Source organism: Pungitius pungitius, chromosome 13, assembly GCF_949316345.1.
Source record: "Pungitius pungitius chromosome 13, fPunPun2.1, whole genome shotgun sequence".
NCBI classification, from domain to species: Eukaryota; Metazoa; Chordata; class Actinopteri; order Perciformes; family Gasterosteidae; genus Pungitius; species Pungitius pungitius.
The window spans coordinates 813,102-840,107 of record NC_084912.1 but is presented as its reverse complement, the minus strand read 5'-3'; the positions used below and the strand labels follow the sequence as shown (position 1 = coordinate 840,107).

The 27,006-nt window shown below is 47.6% G+C and overlaps 4 protein-coding genes across 7 annotated transcripts in view; 3 read left to right on the top strand and 1 right to left on the bottom strand.

Annotated features, from left to right (window-relative positions):
* kcnq5a (potassium voltage-gated channel, KQT-like subfamily, member 5a) overlaps positions 1-4,945 on the top strand; it is a 40,824-nt gene extending 35,879 nt beyond the window's left edge. The window contains exons 13-14 of the mRNA XM_037466369.2: positions 550-676; positions 1,326-4,945. Of these exons, the coding sequence (XP_037322266.1) occupies positions 550-676; positions 1,326-2,363 (1,165 nt within the window). The 3' untranslated portion in view covers positions 2,364-4,945. The remainder of the gene's footprint in view (positions 1-549; positions 677-1,325) is intronic.
* Positions 4,946-5,084: 139 nt separating this feature from the next.
* On the top strand, positions 5,085-11,140 carry ddx43 (DEAD (Asp-Glu-Ala-Asp) box polypeptide 43). Its single transcript, XM_037466505.2, has 16 exons — positions 5,085-5,505; positions 5,773-5,828; positions 6,905-7,022; positions 7,153-7,332; positions 7,492-7,573; positions 7,860-8,019; positions 8,388-8,506; positions 8,595-8,705; positions 8,796-8,937; positions 9,137-9,237; positions 9,380-9,467; positions 9,540-9,667; positions 9,769-9,878; positions 10,211-10,349; positions 10,427-10,514; positions 10,728-11,140. Exons 1-16 carry the CDS (start codon positions 5,208-5,210, stop codon positions 10,911-10,913), a joined length of 2,106 nt encoding a protein of 701 aa, XP_037322402.1. The 5' UTR covers positions 5,085-5,207; the 3' UTR covers positions 10,914-11,140.
* Positions 11,141-11,192: 52 nt separating this feature from the next.
* On the bottom strand, positions 11,193-16,978 carry slc17a5 (solute carrier family 17 member 5). The gene is made up of 11 exons (XM_037466507.2): positions 16,827-16,978; positions 15,715-15,911; positions 14,735-14,968; positions 14,421-14,508; positions 14,225-14,311; positions 13,785-13,903; positions 13,090-13,251; positions 12,840-12,972; positions 12,595-12,742; positions 12,225-12,315; positions 11,193-11,955 (listed from the first exon to the last, which is right to left on the bottom strand). The coding sequence occupies exons 1-11, from the start codon at positions 16,897-16,899 to the stop codon at positions 11,818-11,820; spliced, it is 1,470 nt and encodes a 489-aa protein (XP_037322404.1). The 5' UTR covers positions 16,900-16,978; the 3' UTR covers positions 11,193-11,817.
* Positions 16,979-18,439: 1,461 nt separating this feature from the next.
* On the top strand, positions 18,440-26,885 carry arhgef33 (Rho guanine nucleotide exchange factor (GEF) 33). Of its 4 annotated transcripts, none has more exons than XM_037466502.2 (17): positions 18,441-18,744; positions 19,525-19,565; positions 20,229-20,393; positions 20,531-20,652; positions 20,816-20,949; positions 21,025-21,132; positions 21,567-21,693; positions 22,092-22,224; positions 23,330-23,437; positions 23,605-23,697; positions 23,771-23,919; positions 23,999-24,091; positions 24,167-24,333; positions 24,890-25,350; positions 25,492-25,719; positions 25,836-25,972; positions 26,057-26,885. In XM_037466502.2, exons 1-17 carry the CDS (start codon positions 18,693-18,695, stop codon positions 26,184-26,186), a joined length of 2,448 nt encoding a protein of 815 aa, XP_037322399.2. In that variant the 5' UTR covers positions 18,441-18,692; the 3' UTR covers positions 26,187-26,885. The 4 variants fall into 4 exon arrangements, with proteins under 4 accessions (XP_037322397.2, XP_037322399.2, XP_037322398.2 ...); XM_037466504.2 differs by having other exon boundaries at positions 18,442-18,744; positions 24,002-24,091; XM_037466500.2 differs by having other exon boundaries at positions 18,440-18,744; positions 20,816-21,132.
* Positions 26,886-27,006: the final 121 nt, after the last annotated feature.

Below are 27,006 nucleotides of genomic sequence, written 5' to 3'. Positions count from 1 at the left end.
GGGGGCTCTGGTCCCGGCCTGAGCGGCCGACCCAGGAACATGTCCTCCCCTGCGCTGCACTGTTACTACGGCAACCACAGGAGGACGCCCCCCGCCTCAGGGTTACTTTTTATTTCACTTCTAGTCTAGTCCTCCTGCAGTAGAACCTCCTTTAGCCCCGCCCCCTTTGGCACTAAATCAACATCTCCTTTAAAACGCCTTCATGTGTTGCAGTAGAGAGTGAAAGAACACAACCTGATTTATAACCTTTTGCTCTGAACGTTTCCACCTGGTTCTGATTCTTTATTAAAATGTGGACTTTGTTGCACGTTGGTTTTCTTTTGTGAAACGACATAAACGCATGAAATCCAATCCAAAGAGATGAAGGTATTTCATACGGATCCATTGTGCCACTAACTGACATCACACCCGCTGTGGCTTTAGGTCCGTTTCCTCATGAGGAGAACCTGAGAAGCTTCAGCGCCGACTTCTATTACAGTCATTGTTGCAAGTGTATTCACTCCTCTGTGTGTGTGTGTGTGTGTGTGTGTGTGTGTGTGTGTGTGTCAGGGTGGATCAGATCCTGGGAAAAGGCCAGATCCCCGTGGATAAGAAGACGAGGGACAAGCTGAACCCAGATGGAGATCCTCTGGAGGGCGTGAGCATGCTGGGCCGAGTGTGTAAGGTGGAGAGACAGGTGAAGCTTCTAGAATTACACTCAGAACCCAACAAATAGCCGCTTGTGTCATTTGTGCGATTTCCAACAAAAATCCAGAAACAAGTTTCCACATGAATACAGACTTTTCAAAATAAACTTCAGCCTTCAAATAACAAAAAAGTCCACATTGACTTCTACTCTGTTTATTTATCATGTTGCATTGTGTAGCATTGTGTAGCATTATGTAGCATTGTTTAGCATTATGTAGCATTGTGTAGCATTATGTAGCATTGTGTAGTATTATGTAGCATTTTGTAGCATTATGTAGCCTTGTGTAGCATTATGTAGCATTGTGTAGCATTATGTAGCATTTTGTAGCATTATGTAGCCTTTTGTAGCATTATGTAGCATTGTGTAGCATAATGCAGTGGGAGGTGCCAGTTAAGGCGCCTGGGGAGCAGTTAGACAGGAGTGAATGTTGGATGAGAGCAGGAGACAGCTGAAGATGTTGGAGGGACAAGTCCTCAGTTGAATGTGGACGTCAATAACTTGCAACCCTACTCCCTTTGTCCCTGCCTGTCCGTCCCTTTGTCTCCATCTGTCCGTCCCTTTGTCCCTGCCTGTCCGTCCCTTTGTCCCTGCCTGTCCGTCCCTTTGTCCCTGCCTGTCCGCCCCCTGCGGCTCTCAGGTGACGTCCATTGAATCAAAGTTGGACTCCCTGCTGGACGTCTACCGTCAGGTCCTCCAGAAGGGCCCCTCGGCGCTCACCCTGTCCTCCCTGCCCCTGTTCGAGCTGGACCACCAGCAGCACCACCACGGCGACTACCAGGCCTCCATCCCCAGCAGGGACCTCCCCTCTCCTCAGGGAGGGGGTCCGGCGGGAGGCGGGGGAGATGGAAACCGGGGGATCCGGCGATCCCTCAGCGCCAACCACAGAGGCCTCCGTCTCATCCTGCCTCCCGCCGACGACGACTGCCCCCCGGACTCAGCCCCCCCATCCTACCCCCCGTCCACGGCCTCGCTGTCCCCGTCCCCCCTGCTGCCCCCCGACAGCCCCTACCCGACCTTGGCGCCCCCTCATTGCACCTCCAACAGAGCTCACTTCCCCGACCTGCCGCCCCCACCTCCCTCCTCGGGGGGCTTCACCCTGCGGCTGCCCCCCATGGACCACACCTCCCACCTCCGATGCGCCGCCGTGCTGGTCCCGGACGAGGAGGTGGATCAGGGGGGCCTGGGTCCCTCTCTCAGGGGGGGATCCGGTCTGGACCCTGAGCGCGAGCGGGGGGGCGGCGAGGCGGGCCCCGCCCATAGACGGGAGAAGGCGGGCCTGAAGTCCGAGGGGCTCTGGAGGAGGCACCTGAGCCTGGAGGACAACCCCCTGCTGCTGCTCTCGTCCAGTCCGGACGGGACGCCTTCGGACTGGGGGGGCGGGAAGTCCCTCTCCGTGCGCAACCTCAGCCGGCCGTTGAGCAACCACGCCGCCCCCCCTCCCGCCGCGCTGGCGGACCACGAGGGCGCGGGTCACGGCGACCTCGGCGACTGGGACGGCACGGAACTCTTCATCAGGAAGTGCGAGCTGGAGCCCGAGGGGGAACATTTGAACTTCCTGTCCCAGGGACCAGACCGAGACCCCTCGGACCTCTTTCACGCTGCGGGGGAGTCTGCTCCTCTCCCCAAGGGCAACGGCGACTTCCTCCCCCAGCCCCCGCACATACAGCTGGCATGACCGCGCACTTTTGCATTCTGCATGCACATCGCTAGGGGAGACCCTTCTACAGAATGTCAACAGAAAGGTCCTCGTACTCGAGAGTGTCCACTTTTCATGCAGATTGCATCACGTTTTATATCTTAAATTAGCATAAAGTACGATGAAAGTGGGCATTTTAAAAAGAATACAAAATATACAAAAACCCTCTTTGAGATCTTTATCCAAAGATCATTTGGAGATGACCAGACATCAGGTTTCAGAACCAGGGGGACTTCTTTTCGACAGTTTAGCTCTTAAGTCTGAACATTAAATCAAACCAAAGAAGCCGTTTGGATGGAATCCAGGATTCAAATCCTTAATAAATATGATTGTCTCAAGTTACAGAAATCAAGAATGTAGTTGAATCCCAAACAAGCCGCTGGAAACTCAACACGCAGTAAGACCAGTAGCACACACACACACAGGTACACACACATACACACACACACACACACAGGTACACACACATACACACACACACACACACACAGGTACACACACACACACACAGGTACACACACATACACACACACATACACACACACACAGGTACACACACATACACACACACATACACAGGTACACACACAGGTACACACACACACACACACACACACAGGTACACACACTCACACACAGGTACACACACAGGTACACACACATAGGTGCACACACAAAAAAACAGGTACACACACACACAGGTACACACACATAGGTGCACACACACACATGGTCATTGAAGGTCAGTAAAGGCCAGTAAAGGTCAAAGAAGCCCCCCCCCCCACTAGTTCACCTCTGTCAAAGCTTTGAGACACTTTGAGACCTTTCCTTTAATAATCCCCTCAGATTCAGTGTGTGAGTTCTTCATATTGACCCAGGACCAATAAGGATTAAAGATAGATCATTAAATCACATGATTGTTAGAGACTTCATCAAACATTTAGTTTTGTAATTGAGGCTGTTTTATTAAAACAAGAAGATTATTTGAAATGACCTTTCACCTTGTGAGGAAAGAGATTGGAAGAAATCCGGATGTGAAAAATTCAAATCAATACCCACAATGCACGTATGATTTCTTAATGATGTTGCAGCTCAGTGTTTGTATTTACACCATTTTTATCATCTCAGTTTATGCTCCTGCGTCATTTTAAATTTTGCCACCGCAAGGCATTGTGGGTTGGAATTATCTTTGGTAGAAGAAGTAAGTACTATAAGTAAGAATTAAAGCACACGTCCTATGTTTAAGAAGCTAATAAAGGAAGCATTGAAGCATGTTTCCTTTGCTAAAGGAGCTAATAAAGAGTTCAGCCACACATCCGCATGTTAAAGTAACTCCAAACCAACGAGAGAGCACAAAGTCGGCCTTAATGAACGCATCTGAACTCATAAAGGAGCCCTGTTAGGACCTTCTCTCGTTTACCTGTGTGCACCTGGTGCACGGATGATGACGGCCTCCACCCAGCCCACGCAGAGGCAGAGCGGTGCTGCGATGGGTCGGACCCCCCCGGGGGAAACCATGGTGACGCACGGCTCTTTATGCGTGCTGTCACGTGATCCGTGCGTTAGATTCTGCTGCTGACATGTCAACGACGTTTCACTCATGTCGAGGAGAGACCGTGTGACCTCTATAATGACCCCATTTAACCATTTGGGTGAGTAGCTTTTAAAAAATGGAGCACGTTCTTTAGTCCATATTCAGATTGTGAAGTTTTCCTCGGCAGGTTTATGGAAAATACTTTTTAGATCCTCTGTGTTTTAAATGCCATCTGCGTGTTGACTGCTCGCGACGAGAATTAAGCACAAAACTGTGAGGGTTCATTTTTGTTTTTGCATGTTTACGTCTGAAGGGTCACGCCTTCAGTCTTAAAGAAATGTGTTTTGACATGTTAACGGCGACCTTTATCGTTGTTAATTTGCAGTAATTTTCCCTTTTGTTTTGAAGGGGGAGTAATTGCATCGCTTAGCAAATGAATATTCTGTAGTAGAATATACAAGTATTATCTCCTAACAAATGACGTTAACACTTAAATATATTTTACAGCCCATGCAGAAGTTGAAGCACGGTTTGTGGGTTTTTTGGGGAGTTTGCGAAGCCTGAAAAATGTGACCTGGTAGTTTGATGCTATTGGAATAGACTTGTCGTAATACACTTGTTTATTGACAAAAAGAGGCCCAATCAAAACTGTTCATTTCAAAGTGAGACATTGAACACAAGAATAAGTCTGCGCACGCTGAATCTCACAAAACATGCCATTTGTTTTTGCAATCTGCAAATGCTTCGGGTGCCTTTCTCACATGAAACGTTTTATTCTCAAACTCTCCTGTTTGCCGTTTGCCTGCAGCATCGTGCATCGTGTTCTTTGGCTTCTTGTGCCTTTCAGGGCTATTAATACAACTTCGCTACTGCTTGAACAGTCATTTATTACACTACTGGGCCTTAAAGCTTGACAATGTTAACATTATTTCTTTGAAATTAATTTATTAAAGTGCACATTATGTTCTCTGGATGAGAAATGCAAAAATACTTTTATTATTCATTAATAAAGTACAAATTAACTAAACTTTTTTGATTGTTGTCTTTATTTGAATTTTAGAAGTTCAGGGTGGTGTATAAGGGATGGAAAGGGAATCCTATTTAATAAATATCTACATGTTTTCCTAAATGTCTTCACATCTTTTGTACTTAGTTACATTCCACAATTTCGCAGAAATGTGCGGACTTACGGAGCGGCCGTGAATGCGTCCTGATTGACAGTTGATGGCAGTTGGTGAGGCGGGAGATCGCGCTAACGTTAGCTACCCGGACAGAGGCCCGGATTCAAAATGTCCGACTGGGAGGAGGAGGAGGAGGGCAGCGCTGCCGTCCCAAAGCCCGCTCCGACCGAATGGAAAGTACCGCGTGACGACGGCGTGAGAAACGGAACCGGCTCCGGTGATTCGAGGGGGTGGCGAGCGGACTGTGACGGGGACAGAGGTCGGAGAGGCGGAGGCGAAGGCTGCTCGTTTCCACGGGCCGCGCAGCGCGGAGGAGCCCAAAGACGAGCCGCTGGTGACGCGAAGTCGGACTCTGGTCTGCCCGTGACGTTCGCCGTGGACAACGCTTTAGTTGGGAGGATAATAGGTTGGTTTAAGATAAAGAAAAGTAATTTAACTTGTTGGGAGTTTCAGCAAAACGCCATGTGACTTGCTGCTAGCTAGCGTTAGCAAGCGGTAATTAACAGTTAGCTAGCTAGTTAGCGTTAGCATGGTGATGCGGTTTGGTTTATCCATATTTCACCAAGTTACGTGTTTTGAAATGACCTGTGATTTAGTAAAACTTATGTACAGAGTTTGGACGGATTTTTTATGCTCTTGTCTGTGAATAAAGTTGAATATAATCGTGTTAAAGGTCGAGGAGGAGCCAAAATCCGTGAACTTGAGGAGAGCACCGGAGCGAGGATAAAGGCAAGTTGGTTAACCTCGTGAACATGTTTTAAAATGTTCATTTAAATTCGGCCAACTAATGCCAACAGTTAACATTACCTGTGATTTATAAACTTTTAACAATAAAAGCTTGTAAATGCTTATTTTGACGACTGAATATTCTCTGAAACTGGGACTTGTTGTTAAATCTGTATTTAGTTAAATACAACTCTTTACTAAGTCAGTTTGCTCTATATTTGGGTGCATGTGCTGTGAATATAAACAATAACCGATAAGTTACTGTTGTTCTTATTTTCTTTAAAAGCTGCTACGAGGAGCTTTCATTTAGTGCAGATGTTATTTCATGTACAAACTATTTTGTGTACTAACTGAAAACATGCCTGTAGGAGCTATAATTTAGTTATATATTCTTTAAATATATTTTTCTTGATTGTTTGGGTAGCGGGAGCACTAATTGAGTAATTGGATCACTAATTGGCTAATGCGGTGGGCACCTGGAGGATACTTAAGGGCATAGCCAGGTGGGACCAGCATGCACCAGGGTGACAAATAAGTTTTTACCAGTTACCAGTTAAACAGTTACCAGTTACCAGTTAAACAGTTACCAGTTACCAGTTACAGTTACAGGTACAGCAGTGAAACAGGTGAAACAGTGAAGCAGTTAGACAGTGCATAGGAAAGCAGCTCACTTCATGTTATGTTTTTTGGTGATATTTTGGTTAAAAATAAACAACAAGCAACAAGAAAACACCGCCTGGACAACACTCTTTTTTTCTGAGTAAAAGACGTCAAACTAGGTGCATCAGTGGCCTTTGATCAAGGATACGTAGGACAAATGGCCACTACAATGCCGTATACGATGGATTGTTATACAGCGTTACCTGCAACGTGAAAATGAAATCCGCAAACTCCTTCACCAGGCAAAACTCTTCAGTTGAAGCGAGTGCAAAACGCACCGAGGGCCAATTCGACAAAGTAAATTGGCCTTGAACTGCATAGATTTAGTTTTAAGGTTTAATGAAGTTTTCTAATAGACAGATCAGGCTGTTAATGTGTCTAAGCATGTTTAGGATGTTTGTTTTCCTCATTTTGCCCAGATAAATAACGGTGACTTCGAAGGCGAGGTGGTCCTCTTCGGCTCCTCTGCCGCCCAGCAGAAGGCCAAGGAGCTGATCGAAGACCTGCTGGCTGATGGCAACTCTCGATCTCGCAATGGTACCAAGTCACATGATTCCCGCCCCACGTGAAATCCTTTTAGATCTTTTAACAGAAGTTTTAGCGGTGCTATATTTTTAAAAATGGATCTTCTGCAACGACTGATCTGTTTCTCTGGTCCTGGATGGAGACTATGGAGGAGGAACTGGTGGAGGAGGCTACAGAGGAGGAGGTGGCAGAGGATTTAGGGATCCCTCTGTCTGGTCTGCTACAGCGCTAGAGGCTGCAGCGACGGCCCCGGCACCTCCATCTATAGACTGGAACGACATCCGGCAGAACAAGGACAAGTATGAAGAGCTCAAGTGGAAAGGTGGGGGCTCATTTCTGTCCACAGGGACCAGGGTAGTGATGTTTCTCATTGATTCGGCCTCTGAGGGAATCCTGGTCCTGGTGACATGATGATGATGATGATGAAGAATGGGCCTCGTCTATGGATTCAAACCATTTCTGTAATCTTTACTTCTTTCAGACTGCCCCCCTCTGAAGAAGAACTTTTACACTGAGGCAGCAAGTGTGTCCATGCTCACAGCAGAGGAAGTCAGTGAGTGGAGGTAAATCTGCCCGTGTTCCCTTTGTTCTACCACGTCCCTCCGTGGCTCTAGATCCATCACAGCAGGAGAGGAGAGGAGGGACAGTCAATTTATTTATAACTTATTTAATGTGTACAAGAATGTTAAAAACAGTAGCACATATTCAGTTTATTTTCATGTGTTGTTTGGACCAAATGTGGACCGACTGCCACTCTGCGTCCTCCTCTTTGTCTCTGCTGTGTCCTCTGGTATCGACCGGCCTCTTCGTGTTCCACGATGTCCTCGTTCACCTCGTGTTTGTCCACAGGAAGGAAAATAACGATATCTTTGTGGACGACTTGAAGGAGGAGGGGGAGAAGCGGCCCGTCCACAGTCCCTGTCGCACCTTCCTGGAGGCCTTTGAGCTTTACCCAGACATCATGGAAAGTATTGAACACGTTGGCTTCGTCAAACCAACCCCCATCCAGGTATGAATCGCTGGCCCAAGCTCTACTTTAGGATGTCACTGATCATGCTTTCAGTCAAAAGGACCAAACATCTCCAATGAACTAAAGGAAATATTTGACAAAGTGTGGAGAACTGAGCGCAAATGTTAATTTCATGAATGAGATGCCAACTTTACATCCTGCTCCAAATCAGTGTTGCATTCTCTGCGACTTTCTCGCTAAATCTGCCACTTTACAAACGCTCGGCGAGTTCGACACCTTTTTCCTCGATTAGTCCAAAAATAATCAGATTTTTTTTCTCTCTCCAAAAAATTTAATTGAGGCTATGCAGTCTAGTAGTGATGCTGTATGTCTATGTTCTGATTGTGTTTCGTCGACTTGCTCACCAGTCCCAGGCGTGGCCGGTGGCCCTCAGCGGGGAGGACCTGATCGCCATCGCTCAGACTGGGACGGGGAAGACTCTGGCCTACCTGCTGCCCGGCTTCATCCACATGGACGGACAGCCTGTGTGAGCACTCTTGCTTTCATTGGTTTCTGAGGCGAGCAGCTTTGATTATTGAGCGTGTTTTTTCTTTCATCTCCCCCTCCTCTTTTAGGCCTCGGGCCCAGCGTGGCGGTCCAGGCATGTTGGTGCTGACTCCCACCAGAGAGCTCGCCCTGCAGATTGAAACCGAGTGCAGCAAGTATCGCTACAAAGGCTACAAAAGGTCACATGCTCAAAAGTCAGGGAGGAGGAGCTGAGCAGATGGAAAGCTGTTTCTTTGTGATGACGGTGACTCCTTCTGCGCCCCTCTCAGTGTCTGTATCTATGGCGGAGGGGACAGGAGAGCCCAGATCGGCCTGGTGAAGGCCGGCGTGGACATCGTGATCGCCACACCGGGCCGACTCAACGACCTCCAGATGAACGAGCTCATCAATCTTCAGTCCATCACCTACTTGGTGAGCCGCTTGTGTCCTCAGGGCCTCTTATTGTTCTAAATGGCAAAACGGCACCAGCTCAGAGATTGCTAAAAATATTAAAGTGTGTGTAGTGCGCCGTGCTGGGGGGATGGGTGGTGAAACCCCATTGACGCCCCTTAAATGAGGCCCCAAAACGTACAAAAGACAAACGGATAACGTCTCTGATGGTCGGGTGAAGGTGCTGGACGAGGCCGACCGGATGCTGGATATGGGCTTTGAGCCGCAGATCATGAAGATTCTCCTGGACATCCGCCCGGACCGGCAGACCATCATGACCAGGTACACGTCGGATCACATGACGCACTTTAACGTCAGTCATCACAGTGGTGCTGGTGCAGCTCCCTCTGCGAAGGAAGGAGATCGCACAAGAAATACTCAATAATGGAAGCAAATAAATCTTTGATGTCTACATTTCATTCAGTGCCACGTGGCCCACTGGTGTGAGGCGGTTGGCCAAATCCTATCTGAAGAACCCCATGATGGTCTATGTGGGCACGCTGGACCTCGCGGTGAGTGGAGATTTATTGGTTGTTTACTGTGCTCATCTACCTGCCACTACAAAGTGTCTCCTTCTTCCTCAGGCCGTTAACACGGTGCAGCAAACCGTGCTGATCGTCCATGAGGAGGAGAAGAAGTCCTACATCTTTGACTTCATCAGGAACATGCTGCCTCTGGATAAAGTCCTCATCTTCGTTGGGAAGAAGCTCGTGTGAGTGGGAATCTGTCTGTAACGCCCGCGGTAACCACGCGGCTTTGGCAGCAGTTAACCGTGCGTACTAACGCCGCCCCCCCCCCCCCCCCCCCCCTCAGGGCAGACGACCTGTCCAGTGACATGTGTCTGCAGGGCCTTGCTGTGCAGAGTCTCCATGGCGACCGGGAGCAGTGTGACCGAGAAGAGGCCCTCAGCGACTTCAAAGAAAGTATGTTGCAGAGGGAAAGGCTGCTTTTAGAGATGGATGCTTTGTTGGTATGAAGGTGAACGTAAGGCCCAACCCCAGTGCTGCCCCCCCCCCCCGACCCACTGAGGTTACCTGGTCACTGGTTGAGTGGGAGAGTCTTAAAGGCTTTAAATGGTGCAGAAATGAAGGCAAAGCACTTTGCTGCCACACGTCTCATCACAATGACGTATTTCATACTTTTCAGGCTCTGCTCATTAGATGAGAGCTCGCTTCAGATGGTTTTCATGTGGGTTTTTATCCTTTTAATCTTTTAAATGTCATAAGATAACATTCATCTCTTTGATCTTTCGCAGGCCGGGTTCGTATTCTGGTCGCCACAGACTTGGCGTCTCGAGGGTTGGACGTGCACGACATCACGCACGTCTTCAACTACGACTTCCCTCGGAACATAGAGGAGTACGTCCACCGCGTGGGCCGCACCGGCCGAGCAGGGTAAGCAGGGTGGGGGGTCACAAGATTCAAAGCCACTGCCTCGGCGGGGACTTAATGTCGATGCGTGTATGTGCCAGGCGCTCAGGTGTTGCTGTTACCTTGGTAACGAGGGAGAACTGGAGAATGGCCTCTGAGCTCATTCCCATCCTGGAGCGAGCCGGACAGGTCAGCATCACTGTTCATATTCTGAGGTTCCTGTTTCTCTTCATACAAAACATTTGTTCTAGTATCCAGGAGGAAAATGTATTTTTCTCATGGTCAGTAAATGATTACTGCCATTGATTAAGAAGCGTGTGTAACGGAATGATTAAAAGCTGTTTGATGAATTATGTTGAGGGCCTTCATAAAGTGCATGTGGTCTTTGTGGACCCCTCACAGGAGGTCCCTGAGGAGCTGGTGCTTATGGCAGAGAGATATGAGAAGCACAAGAAGGAGAAGGACCTGTGCAATCCCAGGGGAGGAGGAGGTAGGAGAGAAGGAGGAGGAGGAGGGAGGAGAGATGGAGGGTGGGGCAGGAGCGATGGAGGAGGAGGCAGAGATCGAGGCCAAAACTGGGGATTCTGAGCATGATTAAAAATATGGGACTGATGTTGAAGGACCTGAAGCTTCTAGTGTTGTGATTTCTTTTGATTGACCTCATTGTTTGTGTTTGATGCTCATTCAGCTTGAGCTCCTGTTTTATTCATTCATAAACCTTCTGTCAGCAGCAACACTGTTCAGTTTATGTAAAGTGTTTTTTCTTTTGAGCAGTAAACGTGTAAAATAAATTCTCCTTTTTAGAGACTCTTGTATATTGGCGTGGTAACTTCACACATCAGGAAGCAACGACACAACACAATGAGATTTAAGCATATACAATAAATCATGTTTCTGAGTATACAAGTCAAAAGTCCCTTTGTGTACTTCATATAATACAATAAACCTGTAGGATGAAGATTAACTGCTTGACAAAGTTACAACTAAATGTTTCCCTTCTGTAGTCATTATGTATAAAGACACATTATGGAAAGAAAAGGAATGGCTTGAAAAATAAAGAAGGTAAACATCCCTTTAAATCCTCGTCACAGACACCTGAGGAAGTTCAACAGCTTTAGTGTTGAAGGTAAAATAAAACGTACAAAGATGTCACGATACAAATTGTTGTGCACATTAAAACAGAATTAAACGAGCTTGAACATCATTTTAAAGAAGTTTCCCTTTAAGGCATTTCCCCCAAACATCCTGAAGAGTCACCGTTTGGACTGTTACTATGGCAACGGCTCAGGAGAGTCCACTGAGGAGCATCTCTTCATCACCTGACCTGGAGGCAGAAATAATGGAGTCTGTCGACTAGGCTTCATTTTTGCTCCTTAAATATTCAATCTGCTACAAAACAATAAAAGCTTGGTCCAAAAGGAAGTTCCTCGATGGCCGTCACTGCCAACCAGCAGCACATCTGGAGCACATGTGGAGCACATGAGAGCCCGCCTCAGTCTCCGTGTGGGTAGCTGCTGTGGACGGCCCACGGCTGCACGCTCCCTCGGCCGAACAGGGCGTAGAACGCCGCCCCGAAAGCGTTGATGGCGGCGGCGATGTAGAAGACGCTCTGCCACTCCTCCATGGTGTTCTGGGGGGGGGGGGGGGGGGGGGGGAATACAACAAGTAGATTTTAGGGCTTGTTGAAGGACTGACTGGGTCTTTTATCTGCACAGCGACATTCACCAAATCTCCGCTTTCTTAAATTTAAAGACAATATATTCCTCTAAACGTCACTATAGTTACAACAGTAATATATAACTAATCCTCCGCATCTTAAAATACTCCTTTTTTTAGTTTTTGCTCAGAGATGATGTCACAGGTCAGTAGTCTGAGGTCATGTGACTGTGAAGGCGTTACCTGTTGGGTGAGGGCTCGGGCGATGACCGGCCCCACCATGCCGGGGATGGTAGCAAAGGTGTTGGTGATTCCCAGCAGGATGCCAGCGTACCTAAAAACACATTTATTATCACCATTCAATGATTAATTGATTACAACGGGATCACATGTCATTACTGGGACATGAAGATTATTCATCTTTTGATCTCAGGGAGCTAAAAGTTATTCCGTTTCCTCGGATTGTAAAACTTCCGAAGCTTCATCAAGTTAAGGCTGCATTCTCTGTAGTGACCACCAGGGGGCGACGCCTCCTCAGCCCTTATATGGTCACTTCCTGTTCACTGGTTGCAGCGACCGTTCAGTCAGAAGTTCACGCGGCGGACGGACTCACGAAGGCGCGATGTCCAGGTGGTTGATGTTGAAGCCGGAGGCCGAGATTCCGCCCAGAGCCGAGGAGATGGTGAGGAAGGTCACCGCCAGCGAGTAGTTGCAGCCCGTGTACCCCGCCGCCACCAGGAACACGGCGGGCCCCAGCATGCCTGCATAATAAACAACAAAGTACAGTGAAAATATATAACATTTAAAGAAATATACAGATAATTAAAAGAGAATTGATCATTTTTAAAAAAAGCGTACCGGCGAGGGAGAAGGACTTCCTGACCGTCACCGTGCGGTAGAGGCACGTCTCTCGCAGGAAGTCGGCCAGCTGACCGCTCAGAACCGCCAACACGGCGCAGCCGACGTACGGAAGAGCCGACAGCAAACCGTTCTGAGGAGCGTTAGAAGAGTCTAATGGAACGTGTTTCACTGTACGAAGCCACATCGGTCAGATCTGCACTAGAAGATGGACGTCCTTTACTCGGCTCTTCCTATTGGCTGAGCTCACCTGCTGGATGCTGAATCCCAGCACGTCGTTCATGTAGGTGGGCAGCAGGGTGAGCAGCGTGTAGAAGGTCCAGTTGTAGGAGAAGTGAGCGACCACGATGGCCCACAGCGGCATGGACGTGGCTATGGCTCGCCAGGGGATGTGGCCTGCTGAGGTGGACAGCTGGGACACACAGGACGTAGAACAGAAAGAGGTTCTGTGTGGTGACCAGCAGGGGGCGACTCCTCTGCTCCCATAGACGTCTATGAGGAAATGACTCTACTTCTGTGTAGTGACCAGCAGGGGGCGACTCCTCTGCTCCCATAGACGTCTATGAGGAAATGACTCTACTTCTGTGTAGTGACCAGCAGGGGGCGACTCCTCTGCTCCCATAGACGTCTATGAGGAAATGACTCTACTTCTGTGTAGTGACCAGCAGGGGGCGACTCCTCTGCTCCCATAGACGTCTATGAGGAAATGACTCTACTTCTGTGTGGTGACCAGCAGGGGGCGACTCCTCTGCTCCCATAGACGTCTATGAGGAAATGACTCTACTTCTGTGTAGTGACCAGCAGGGGGCGACTCTTCTGCTCCCATAGACGTCTATGGGGAAATGACTCTGCTTCCCTCAGTAAACTTCCTTTCCAGTAACACGGTTACATTTCTTTAGTATATATATTATATATTATATATTATATATTTTATATTGATGTCACCTCGTTCCTCAGCGAGCTGGTGATGTAGAGTCGCTCCTGCTCTGAAATCCGCGGGTGAGTATTCGGACTGTCGAAGACGAGGAAAGACCACAAGACGAACCAGACCAGGCCGAAGACACCTGGAGCCGCCAACAAGAGCCTCAGGTTAGACGGGGGGGACGGGGGGGGGAAGGTGTGTTTGTGACTTAGATGGAAACTAAACGTCAGCAGCGTCCTCAGCACATTTTCTTCTTCTGTCTTTTTCTTTTTCACGAACCAAAGAGGAACCGAAGGATGTGACAGAGAACCACATCCTCCACCAGCATGACGGGCCGGTTCTTTATCACAGAGACATCAGCAATATTCATCCAAGCAGTTTGAACAACTCATTGTCGCTTGCAGAGGAACAACCTGAACATGAAAGAAGGCTCGTAGTCGCCCGCCTCGACGCAGGTGTTTACCGAATATGTAGAAGACGTAGGTCCAGTCCAGGTAGAAGCAGATCTCACCGGACAGCGGGAGCGAGATCACCGTCCCGAGCTGAGCTCCTGTGAGTGGAGAGAAACATCTGTACAACAGCAGGGGCTCCTTCCTACAGCAGCACGTCTCCATGAGGACCATCTGATCAACATGAGCTCTTCTGTGTGTTCATCTCACCAATGTAGGAGATGGTGAGCAGTCGGCTCCTCTCCAGCGGAGGAGCCCAGGCCGCCCACATGGTGTACATGGAGGGAAAGGTCACGCCCTGGAGACAAACATCTTCATCATCATCATCATCACCACCAACAGCTTGTGCAAACAGAGGTGTTTTATACATAGGTCTCCGTTTGCAGGTCAAAGGACGGCGAGAGAAGAAGAGAAGAGACTTAAAGTAAGACATTTATTATTATTTATTATTTGTGATGGATTCTGATGGAATAACTTATTTAGTTTCATATTCTCGTCATTTGTAAAGAAGATAAACTCCCTACCTCTCCGATCCCTTCCAGCACCCGGACGGCGATGAGGTACCCGGCCCCCAGGTCGGCCGCCAGGGGGGTGATCAGCGTGAAGACGACGGTCCCCAGGATCCCGAAGCCCATCAGCCACTTGGGGCCGTAGCGGCCGGCCAGGTAGCCGCCAGGTATCTGCGTGAGGATGTAGCCGTAGAAGAAGGAGCCCAGGATCCATCCCTGAGTCGCCGAGTCCCAGTCGTACACGCTGGCCTGGGGGGGGGGGGGGGGGGGGTCAACAGATTATTACTCAAATGCATCCACTTACTGTCACTGGGGTGTAAAAATATCATTAAATATTCATGTTCAAGTAGCTGGAATCTTTACTTAAGATGTCACTCAAACCAATGAACATTTTATTAGTTTATCAGTTTATCAGTTAATAAGTTAATAAGTTAATAAGTTTATTAGTTTATTCGTGGTGTATTTAGTGCTTCCGTTGTGTCTCGTCTGTAAAGGAGAAGTCACGGTGATAATCTCTCCTTCCGTTGAACGTCACCACACTTCACTGCAGGCGGGTCTCTGTTGTCATGGCGACGCAGCGCGGCATGATGGGAGTGTCCATTTAGGGTCATCACTGTTTGCTTTAGTAAATAATTTACTAATTTACAGCAAAATAAAATATTTCACAGGATCAACCTTAGTTTCATTATAAGCCGTTTAATAGTTGACTTCTTTCTTCACAGCGTTTGTTTGAAGGTAATAAAGTGAATACGAGATACGAGTCAGATATTCAAAACGCCTCCACGCCGTAGCGGGTAAGAAGGGAATAAAGAGTCCTGTTGGCCCGCGGCTCCTCTTTCCAGAACAAACGTGTCACATGATCACGACACGGAGAGCAGACCTTTCTGCAGAGCTGTGTTTTATTTTCCAAAGAAGCATCTGACTTGATTTGTTTTTATCCTTTTAAATGAGATGAAATGGTCCCCACTCAAAGGGCCCAGCGGGGCGCCTCTCACCGTGTGGTTGTGTTTGGGCCGCGGCGGGTTGGCGTGAGCCGGACACACGGAGCCGCTGTGGTTGGAGCTGGACGGGCGGGTGGTGTTGAGCATGTCCACCATGGCCACGCTGAGGTTCACCCGCAGGGAGTAAACCACGAAGAAGCCGAAGGAGGAGAGCAGCGCCAGGCCATAGCGGGACGAGCAGCATGCCGGGGCTGCAGGGAGAGACGAGAGGACGGGAGGACATTCTGTGACACGGCATGAGATGACATGTGACGGGACATGAGGTCACCGACAGGAAAGGAAGAAAAACCTTCACTTTAAAATAAAAACAGATGTTTAATGTTTGGACCTCTTTGTATTCAAAGCATCGAGTGGGCTTCAATTATGAACCACAAATATTCAATATTATTATGATGAAATAGTTAATTCATGTTTTAAACTGTTATTACATTTGAGGGGTTATATTAGACACCATTAATAATAATAATTTATATATATAATACAACTTTTGCTGTATTGATTTGCAGTCTGTCTCATTTTAATGAAGAAACTTTGTTATAAAATCTCATTTTATTAATGACTGTGTAGTGGAACGAACCGGTTTATCACCAAAAAGCGTGTTAAACTAAACTCGGATCCCTGGAACCCTTTATTTTTACCTTTCAAATAGTAAAACTGACTTTCAGGAGAATGTCACATGACTCAGGTGTGTCAGCAAGTGTGTCTCGTGACATGCGCGCAGTGAAGGTGAATCATTCCAGTTAAATGTGTGCATTTCTACACTGAGGCACAAAGAAAGATTACTGTTCATGAGATCTTATTATTATTACAAGAAGTATCTGTAATTACGTCACCTGTAAACGACCAGTTAGAATAATAACAACGTTAGTGACTCTAATAGCTAACTTTACTTTGTTAACTTTGATTATTCTCACTAAGCCCCTGAAGGGAAACAAAGTGCATCAACAAATGCAGTTCAAATTAACTTTGTTTCTCATATAAATCGCAGCTGAAAGAGCCGAAAACCCGCGCGTCTTTGGAACATATGTTACCCGACACGAAATAAAACCTTATCTTATCTTAGCTTAGCTTAGCATAGCTTAGCTTAGCTGCTGAAACAGCGTCACCTCTCTGGACTTTGTCTTCGTTTCGGCGGTGAAGCAGCGGCGTGTCGTCCGCGTCCGACCCGTAGCGCTCCATCTTTCCCGGTCACCGTTGAACGATCCGCCGCATCAACAGAAAACAGACAACAAGGAAACCGGAAGTTGACGCCGTCAGCTGAGCGCCGCACGTCACGGTGACTTCTGGTCACGTGATACGGCGCAATGTACCGGAAGTTTATTAGTTATTATTTATTTTTACTAATTTTCATATAAACTTGACGCCAACGATCATTTTGATCTGAAACTAATATAATGCCTTTATTTTTTATTTTCTTAAAGACTATAAAAAAGTGGGCAAAACCCAAAACCGTAATTCAGATTTTTTTTACTAGCATAAAAATTAAAAAATGTAAATAAAATAAGGTAAAATGAGTCTTGTAAAACATCACTTTAACTGGATTATAATTATTTAAATATGAATATGTAAATAATGCTCATTTCTATAATTGTAGCTGGTGAAGATGGAGCTTTAATTATTCTATATATTGCTAAACCTACAACCATAACCTTATATTCTGTATTAATTGATTAATACTTTTAAATCATAATTAAAACGTGCAAAGTAACTAAAGTCATCAAATAGAGACATCGTAGTGTAAGATAAATACTTATAAAACCACCACTGGTCTAAATGAAACCGGTTGTCTGTAACATTAGATCAACAGAGATAAAGGAGGCTAAAATACCCCCCATCAGACCCCACGGGGTCTTCTCAGGATTTTAATTACCAGTGAACGAGACACTTTTTGTGTTGTTTTGTGAGACACAAACAGTGCGTCTCATTATCCTCACGTAGCCACAGGAATCAGATGACGTGATGATGTAACCTCCAATGCTGCAATGAGGGAGCAGCTCTTTGTCTCCAGGCCTCATTGTCTCAGCAGACGAAGACGACGTGAAGACAGAGGGACAAAGACAGCGAGGCTCCTGACGGCCATCGAGCTCCAGGCTGACACATGCAAACGCTTCTATTCCAGGAGCCGGGTTCAAAGGTCACCAGCCCCCGACCACAAAGAGCCTGAGCTCAAAGGTTCCTGTTGCATGTTGCTGAACTCTGACCTTACTCTTCAGGAGGAAACAGTGCAATATTACAGGGATTCATCACTAAATAACCACATGTGGGAAATGACACAGAATAAGAGATGCAGAATGGAATGTACAAAGAAATATTTCATTCTAAAAGATGGGTTTTAAGGACTTAAAAGGTGCCCTGATTAACATTGTTATATTAACAAAGGTTCACATGATTGTGTGATGTGAAACGGGTAACTTGTGGGGCCAGGATCAGACAAGTGGAGACCAAACGGAGGTTTTACAGTTTTTTGCCGTCTTGTTTTACTGGAAATGACTCGAGAGGGCGGAGCTTAGCACAACTGTCAATAAGACATTTATAAAGGTTAAAAGTTGTAAGATGAAAACTTAGAAACTGGAGAAGGAGTGGTAGCAACCTGTCAATCACAACCGAGTCCCGCCCTAAAGCCTCACTGTGCTTTATGGTGATTTTCTCATAGACTTCTAAACAAACAGACAACTTTTAATGCAGTCCCTTCAGCCTCGGAGCCCCTTTGCAGAAGCAGAAGCTTGGGTGGAATGCTGCTTTGCTTCTTAACCCCCCCCTAAATGTAATCAGTTAGCTCCAGAATGTGGCTTCTTGATGAACTGATCTCTCTCTCCTCCTGATCTTTCCCCTCCGTCCCTCCACTCTGCACAAGGGCCTGTTTGTGCCAGAAGGGGAATCACAGGACTCACATGAGGAGGCAGGAGGCAGCGTGACGGATCCCAGCGGAGGAGCAGAGCCACGCTGGACCGGACCGGACCGGACCCGCCAGGATGGAGAGCCCCCGAATGGACACGGAACACGGGACGGAACACGGGACGGACGGTAAGACAGGCGTCAAAGGACGTCTCCACTCGCAGCTGTTATTGTCATTCTGGATTCATTCATTCATTCTTTCAGCAATGGTTGTGTTTAAAGAGTTTTGGATGTAATGAACTCACTCGTGGATTCATGTTCTCAGAGTCTGGTGACCCTTCAGCTCAGAGTAGTTTTAGGTCTGAAATATGTCCAACGTCGTGTTCTGTTAAACTCCAGAAGCCTCAAACCCTCTCAGAGCATCACGTGTCTAGATTTAAACAGAGATTTATTTGTGTCTTTGCAGCCTTGATGTTGGGTCTTTTTGTATAGTTTTTATTGTGAGTCTCGTGGTCATCTTGTGTATCCTGGTGGTCCTGGTGTCTTTTTGAGGGACGGGCCTCACACGTTGGGTCTCCTCAGTCATCGATCCGCTGAGACATTAATGTCTAGTGGATGTTCACGTCTTCAATGAATTGAAGTGAACAACAGAAGCACTTGAGGAGCATCATGTGACGTCTCTTCACGTCTGATGGTGATGGATCATCTTCATCTTTGGGTCACAGTCGACATCACGTAGCAGAAGTGGACAGAAGGACTCCACGGGGGACCTTCTCCGTCAGGAGATGTGACGCAACGCGATCACACGCGTGTTCCCTCACGAGAAGAGCGGTCACATGACCGATGAGTCGTCCTGTTTAAACCTCGAGGCGTTTGACTTTAAAGACACATTTACCTAAAACTTGATAGTATTTATATTATAGACACAAATCAAAGTGCTTCCTGACTAACAGTTTGTCTGCTTTGCAGATGCAGAAGAACGTGTGGAGGCCAACGTGGAGATCGCTCAGGTAGTCAACCACCTGCTTACACCTCGTGACCTCGTGACCTCGTGACCTCCCGTAAAACCTCCCTCTCTCCTCTGACCATGTGACCTTCTCCCCCTTCATACTCAAGCATTTACAGAATTCAACATAATAATAATAATAATAATAATCTTCATTATAACAGACAGCAAATAAAACAATCAAAACACTGAGCAAAGATTTAGAGTTGATGTGTTTTGGGATTTATTTGAAGAATGAAGCCGATGTGCAGCTTTTATTAAAATAATCGACTTTCAATATCTGACAAAACACAAATAAACAGTTGATATTAGACCCTCATTATGAACTAATGAACTAATGACGGCTTGTGCTTCCTCAAAAGGGACCAAACTCAAACATTAGAAATAATGAAGTAAAGACGTTTACAGATCTGGTTGAAGACGTTCAGCCCATCAGACACAGAGACTCTGTTCAGAGGCTGCATGAGGCATGAGGCACATGACAGAGGGCCTCAGACCCAAAATACAATGTTCACAAGAGAAGAATCCTAAAACCACGCGTCTGATGGGGAGAAAAAAAGGAAAAAGAAAGAGGAATTCAACTAAATCAATTCAAAGATAAATTCTCTTTATGAACTAGAAACAAACAATTAATAGATGTAACAATGGATCCCTCCTCGGGGTGCAGCTGCAGGGCCTGGTGGCGGAGCTGCGCGAGGGGCTCCACGGCGCCCTGACGGAGCTGTGCGAGCTGCGTCACAGGGACCACGGCCTGGAGGAGAAGATCCGCCTCCATCAGAGCGACGTGGACGACAAGATCATCGGCCTCAAGAACTCCCTCAACACCTTCAAGGTGACGCACACACACTCACTCACACGCACACACACACACACACACACTCACTCACACACACACACACACACAGACACACACACACACACACACACACACACTGCTGGTGGTGTTGATAACGTGTATGGGGGCTTCAGGAGGAGCTGGACGTGGTGTTGCTCCACACGAAGGAGGTGTCCTGCAGACAGAGGGAGGTGCAGAAGAAGATGGAACTTCTACCTGCAGAAAACAACAAAGAGTTTCTCTCATTTCCTCACAGGTGGGACACACACACACACACACACACACACACTTTTTTATTTGTATTATTTTTATATCTAATTGGACCTTGAAAGCTGCGTTTGAACCCTTTTTTTAAAAAGAGAGTCAAACACATTTTAGTGTGAAAAGGCTCTTTTGTCTTTGTTTCGTCCCGGATGCAGGAGGAGCTCCAGGGCAGATGTTCTGTCAGCATCTGGGGACGAGCACATCTGCACCGCCGGCCTCTCGGACCTCAGCGCCGTTCAGCACTTCTTGTGCGGCAGCTCGCCTCAGAGGAGCAACACCTCCACGCACAGTGAGTCCACCTCAGCCGCCACGTGGCCTCCACCCGAGAGACCGCTGACTCACCTCCACCCGCGTGTCCTCCCAGCCTCCGTCTCCGAGCAGGAGGCGCAGCAGCAGCAGAGAGGTTGTCCGTCCAAATCCACAGCGTGGGGGGAGAGGAGGGACAGCAGGGACGAGGCGGAGACTGGAAACAGTAAGAAGTTAAAAACAACACCTCAGCTGCACCTCCTTCGGCTCCTCGGCCTCCTCCACCTGCTTCACCTGCTTCACCTCCTGCTGCTCCTTCACCTGGCCGAAGTGCGGCCCCACGCAGTTCCCACAATGCATTGCACGCTGCTTGGACAATGATTAGGAACCAGTGAGCTTAGCTTAGCATGAGCTACACACACGTCCTGGTCTTAGCAGTGATGTTGTCTCTGACCGGTTGCCCGGCAACCGGAGGAAGCTCCTTTTAAACTGATAAGAGCACAAAGGATTTGATGTGTAATGTAGTGACGTCGGTAGAGATGTTACGACACGCCATGCTAGCTGCTTCCCTCCGTTTCCACTCTCCATGCTAAGCTAAGCTAAGCTAAGCTAAGCTAAGTGAAGGAGTATTTTCCGTTGAAAGCAGAGATCTGTGTGCAGGCCGGAGACAGCGAGTGGCTCTGGAGCTGCTGGAGTCGGAGAGAGTTTACGTGTCCCACCTGTCTCTGCTGCTGAAGGCCAACATCACCTTCAACGGATCCGAGGCCCTCGGCTCCAAAGACAAGCGGTGAGTTCCACATAAACAGATGAAATGAAGAGGTCAAAGGTGAAGACGTCCCTTCATTAAAAAACAATATGAACATTGAAGAAGACGGACCTTGGAGAAGATGTGTGTTATGATGTCATGAGCCATAAACCCATAAATATGATCTGTTGATTCCCGGAGACGCTGCTGATCTAATTCAGAGCAGCCGGAGGCCAACAGGAAATCAGCTAATCAAATAGAAGCAGGTTATAAACATCACAGAGGATCCTCTTCATAGAAAGGCTCACTAACGTGATCACTGCACACGTGTTGCCAGTGATTCACCTTGTCACATATTTATTTATATATATAAACCTGCAGGCTCCCTACTGGGTGGGGCTCTCATTGCGTTCATCTGTCTGTCTCCCTGTCGTCTTCAGCCCGTTTCCCAGCGCTCTGAGGTTTCTGATCCAGCAGCATCTCGAGCTGCTTCACACTCTGCAGGACCGAGTGCTGAAGAGCCAGTGGCAATGCATCATGGGGGATGTGTTCATGAGGCTCACCAGCAAAGAGGTGAGCTGTGGAGGGACTCGTTTTACTACTCAGTTTGGGCAGGAAGGCCCGCCCACAGCTAGTTGATTGACAGCTTGACACTTGAATCCAAGTGATGCACTAAACGATCTTTGCACAGTAATCTAAGCTCTGCAGGAAATAAGCTTCATGTTTCCACTTTCTGCAGCAAGCAAAACTCCACCAGTCATGAAAAGAAGCATTAAGTTTATTTCTCTGGTCTACTAAGGAACCTTTTGGTTTAATGTAATTCAACACAAACCACAAACCACATTCTCCTGAATGAGATCTCTGTTGAGAGCTCAGATCGGCATTACTGTAGATACTTTAACAACCGTTTAATTCACAAGACGAGGACATCCTCGTGGATCAGACATTGACATTCAGTCCTCACAGTGCTCTTAATGTGGGGGGGTCAGAAGGTCCCGTCTTGTGACCGTTGCTGATGAATTTGAATCCTTTTGGCAGCCGTGACGGAACTCCGATGAAATGTCAAATTCCACAGAGAGTTGGAGATTGTTGTCGTCACGGCGTCACTGAATAAAAGGAAGGACACGTGCTTCACTGCTAAAGAACAATTACATTCAAGACTCAATAAGATCTATAAAAGACTAAATGTTCCAGCATTAAAAACAACCGATTTAAACTCCAAAAAAGTGTTTTGTTAAAACAACAGATGGCACACAACGCTAAAAATAATGAATACACTAAAGCCAGTGAGTCTATTAAAGGCAACATGTGGCCAATAGTCTCTGAGGAAATGAGCTAATTAATAGGAACACCTTCCTAATTAAAGGAAATGAAGGCGGCTCAATGCATTGTGCAAGGAAAGAAATATGAAATTAGAAGCATATTTTGTTGCTTTTTTACCTTCAAAAAATCAAACCTTATTGCAACTTAGTTTCTTAGTTAAAAATAAATATTATTTTATATTTTATTTGTGTAGTTTATTTTATGCATTTATATTTAAATATATATTTTGTTCTGGAAAACATTCGTAACTCAACAAACTTCAAAATAATAAGAAGTAAATGATGAACGTGACAGATGAGAAAGCATCCGGCTGGTGACGTGTGCATCAAACATCTCCCCCCCTTCACCCCCCCAGAGCGACTTCTTGGACCACTACGTGAGCTTCCTGAAGGAGCTTCCAGACTGTCTCTCCGTCGTCTCCCTGCTCGCCTCCAGCTCCCTGAAAGCTTCTGCTTTCCTGGAGGTAACACAAAAAGAGACAGGAAGTGACATCTGGACAGGAAGTGACGTAACATGTGACATAACAGATAAAGATAAGGTAACATTTCTTTAACCTGCTGTGCTAAATGTTTCTGTCTCTCCGTCCTGATTGGTCGACGCCCCGCTGCCTTTCGCTCCGATTGGCCGCAGAGCGAGACAACAGGCAGCGAATCAAAACCTTCCCTCCACACGTTGCTCCTTCAGCCGGTTCAGAGGATCCCGGAGTACCTGCTGCTCTTACAGGTCAGATGATGCGAGATGTAACAAACACATGAGGCAGGTTGGATATCGCTGCTCATACGTGTCGTGTGGGCAGGGCCTGCTGAGGCAGACCACTGCAGAGCACCCAGACTACTACCTGCTGCTGGTTTGCATCCAGCAGTTCAGGTCCTTCACCACCCAGTACCACCACCTCCTCCAGCACAACCAGGAGCTCCTGCTGCACACCCGCAAGGAGGTGAAGAGGTCAGGAACCCGCCTCTCCGGAGAAATCGTACGCATGGCTCGTTCTCTCCGTTTGTACCTGACAAAGTGAGGTGTCCAGCAGGTCTACCATGACACAGCTGTTGAAGACGGTGGAAAGCGGGATTCAAGCCAACAACATCGGATCACCGTACCCCTGCAACAGCGCCCTGCTGTGAGTAATCTCACTCTTTACTTACTCGAGCGGACAACTTCTAAACTCTCGTAAGGATTGTTGGTCCTTCTGCAGAGAACATGCCAACCAGGTGAAGCGGAGCAAGCAGCGTCTCCTGGAGCAGATCCAGTCCCATCGTTTCCAGGATTGGGATCCCGAAAGTCACGGCTACGATTCGGAGTGGCCCCCCCAGCTCCCTTTCTTCAACCCAGACCTGGACTCACGAAACCACAAGCCAACAGGTCTGTGGTCACAGGAGCTTCTGATTCAAAGATGTCGGTGGCTTCTGTTTGAATGCACAGCATTAAGAGGTCCTCTGGGAGGCTTTTGAGGTGGATCTAGAGATCAATAAATCCAGTGCTGGTCAGATTACAGATTAGAGTACATTTAGAACTGGTCCAACGCCACTCTTTGCTGATTCGGTGCAAGATAAGACACATAGTGTAGAATTAGGTCCAAAACAGTCTGAAAGTGAGTATTGTCGTCTTTATTTGAAATGAATTGGTTTCCACCGTTGCTTGATGAAGGGATTTTTGGTACCATCACTTGTACCTTTAGAAGTGTTCAAACATCCCTTCATACAAACTACTTATTTTGAAGCAGACTGAGGTGTGGAGATGCTCATCCCGTAAGGACCCATCAGGGTGACTGGTAAGCCGACAGAAGGTGTTTCTAGGAATGTACTTTGTGTACTTAGTGTACTTAGTGTACCCATGAAGGGAAACAGACAACAAGCAGAGCCCCTTAAAGGCTTTCGGGGACCTTTGGTCAACCAGTCAACCAACCTTTGGCTTTCAGGTCTTGGAAGCATCCCAGAGAGCGAGGGGTCCGAGGTGGCCGGTTCCTGCCTACGTCACCTGCCTTCCAGACCCGCGGACTTCCGTCAGGTTCAACCGGGCTCGGCTCTGTCCGACGCCCTGGGAGAGTTCCTCCTCCCTCCAGACCCCCCGGGGATGGAGAGCCTCTACGAAGAGGACAGATGCTCCCTCCTCGAGGTGCCCATGTTCGACCACTGCTCCTCCGCGTCTTCGGATTCCTCTATCGACATCGCCTTCGTGAAGTGCCCCAAGGCGCCTTCGGTGTCGCATCACGCAATGGCGGCAAATGTGTCGACGACCCGCGATGTCTTCGGCGACGGCGCCAGGAGCCACGGGAACGGTTACAAGCCTCCCAACAGGGGATGCGTCTCCCCGGACGAAGCTGTGATGATGCGTCGAAATCAGCATCGCCCCCTTCAGGCCAGCCAGCGCAAGAGCAAGGTGAGACCGGTTGTGTTCAGTCAGACACCAGGGTTCCAAAATGGGTTCGTCCTGAAGGCCTGAGGTTCTACCATCAGTTCTTACAGTGACTGCACATAGAGAGAAACGTTCTGAAGTCTTTTTTCCGGCTCTGCCATCTAGTCTCTGAACGGGCTGCAGATGGACAACACGCTGGTTAGCGGCCTGGATGGCGTTCCTCTGCCGGACCACCTCCAGAGGCTGGGACAGGGCAGTCACGCCAAGCTGGAGCGCCAGGGCAGTAAAGGCAGCAAAGGGTGCGCCACCCCGTCCCGGAGGGTCATCAGCCCCACGGGGAACCGGGCCGACATCGACAAACAGGCCGAAGACCTTCACGGGCTGCTCAGCATCGTGGGTGGTCAACGGATCGCGATGGTTCCTTTACATTCGAGCAGTTCCTCCTGACGTTTATTAACAGGAGGGTTGGTGAAGTAATGATAAATAACTTTGTGTTAAACGGCCTCCAGGACTCCGGGTTCCAGTCATGGAGGGATGAGACAAAGTGGAGGACGGAGGAGAACAATCACACCTCCTTCAGCGAGAGGAGCCGGAAGCAGGACAAAGGAGGCTTCAGGAGCTCGTTCAAGAAACTCTTCAAGAAGAAGTAAGGCAGGAAGCGCGCACACGCACGGCATGATGGGTAAACAGGCTCTGACTTCCTGGTCACCGCTCTTTTTCTCCCCAACAGGAGCAGCGACGAGAAGAAAGAGAAGGGAGTCGAGAAGTCGTCGGAGAAGCCCAACGTTGCTGAGCCCGAGACACCGGGGAGGAACCCCAAGCTGGCACATCTGGAGCTGAACCGCGGCACAGCTGTGTGAGCGCCCGTTGTTTTATCACCATTTACATCTCGATGTACAGGTGCAACGCATTGCTTCCAGAAGGAATCCCGCCCCTGAGAAGAAGCACTTTTCAGTGGGTCTTGTGTAATCTGGTTGCAAGACCTGATCTAAACTGTAGATAGCTTTGCTCCACCTCCACGTTACCACGTTACACATTTCATAAGGTTCCATTTGCTCCCCAAACTCTATAAACTCTTTTGATTAAAGTATATTGACAGGTGGAAAGTAGAATGATGAATGGTATCGACTACGTTCCAGACGCTCTTATTTTGATGCGTTTCACTTCCTGCCAGCTGCTGAAACGTCTGAAGCCTTAAGGAATTATTTTATTGTGCATATACTCAGGAGAACAAGCATTTACTAGTTATTAGTTGTGTGTGTTTTAGTGTGTTTGAACAGTTCAATGTCGCAAACAAGAATGTTAAATAAAGTCAACACTGAAACTTAAATGATTTAAATTTGGAGGATTCTTTTCAGGTTGTTTCATGAATAACAATTTCCACTTCAAATGCTACACTGTACCTTTAATTTGAAGGTCCTGGTCCTTAAAGACCTGCAACTCTCCACAAAGTGTCCCTTTAAGACTTTGATGTCTCTAGATGCTGCAGATTGATATAAGTATTGTGCACATCTGCATGTCCAACTCAAAGTCTTCATGAGCTCTAAACAGCTGGTAGATTCCTTAGAGAAGAACATTCTGGAGGCTTTTAATTGGACAAACACGTCACATTTGAGATTCATTTAACATTTGTTCTATTTAAGTATCCCAGTGAAACATCCAAAGAAGCAGCAAACACAG

Coding starts and splice junctions, on each gene's coding strand:
- slc17a5 (XM_037466507.2), bottom strand. CDS start 16,899: ATGGAGCGCTACGGGTCGGACGCGGACGACACGCCGCTGCTTCACCGC. Junction 15,912..16,826: donor CGAAGACAAAGTCCAGAGAG/GTGACGCTGTTT, acceptor CTCTCCCTGCAG/CCCCGGCATGCTGCTCGTCC. Junction 13,904..14,224: donor CTACGTCTTCTACATATTCG/GTAAACACCTGC, acceptor TGGCGGCTCCAG/GTGTCTTCGGCCTGGTCTGG.
- arhgef33 (XM_037466500.2), top strand. CDS start 18,693: ATGGAGAGCCCCCGAATGGACACGGAACACGGGACGGAACACGGGACG. Junction 20,394..20,530: donor ACTCCCTCAACACCTTCAAG/GTGACGCACACA, acceptor TGGGGGCTTCAG/GAGGAGCTGGACGTGGTGTT. Junction 22,225..23,329: donor TGAGGCTCACCAGCAAAGAG/GTGAGCTGTGGA, acceptor TCACCCCCCCAG/AGCGACTTCTTGGACCACTA.
- ddx43 (XM_037466505.2), top strand. CDS start 5,208: ATGTCCGACTGGGAGGAGGAGGAGGAGGGCAGCGCTGCCGTCCCAAAG. Junction 5,829..6,904: donor GCACCGGAGCGAGGATAAAG/GCAAGTTGGTTA, acceptor CATTTTGCCCAG/ATAAATAACGGTGACTTCGA. Junction 8,020..8,387: donor TCAAACCAACCCCCATCCAG/GTATGAATCGCT, acceptor CTTGCTCACCAG/TCCCAGGCGTGGCCGGTGGC.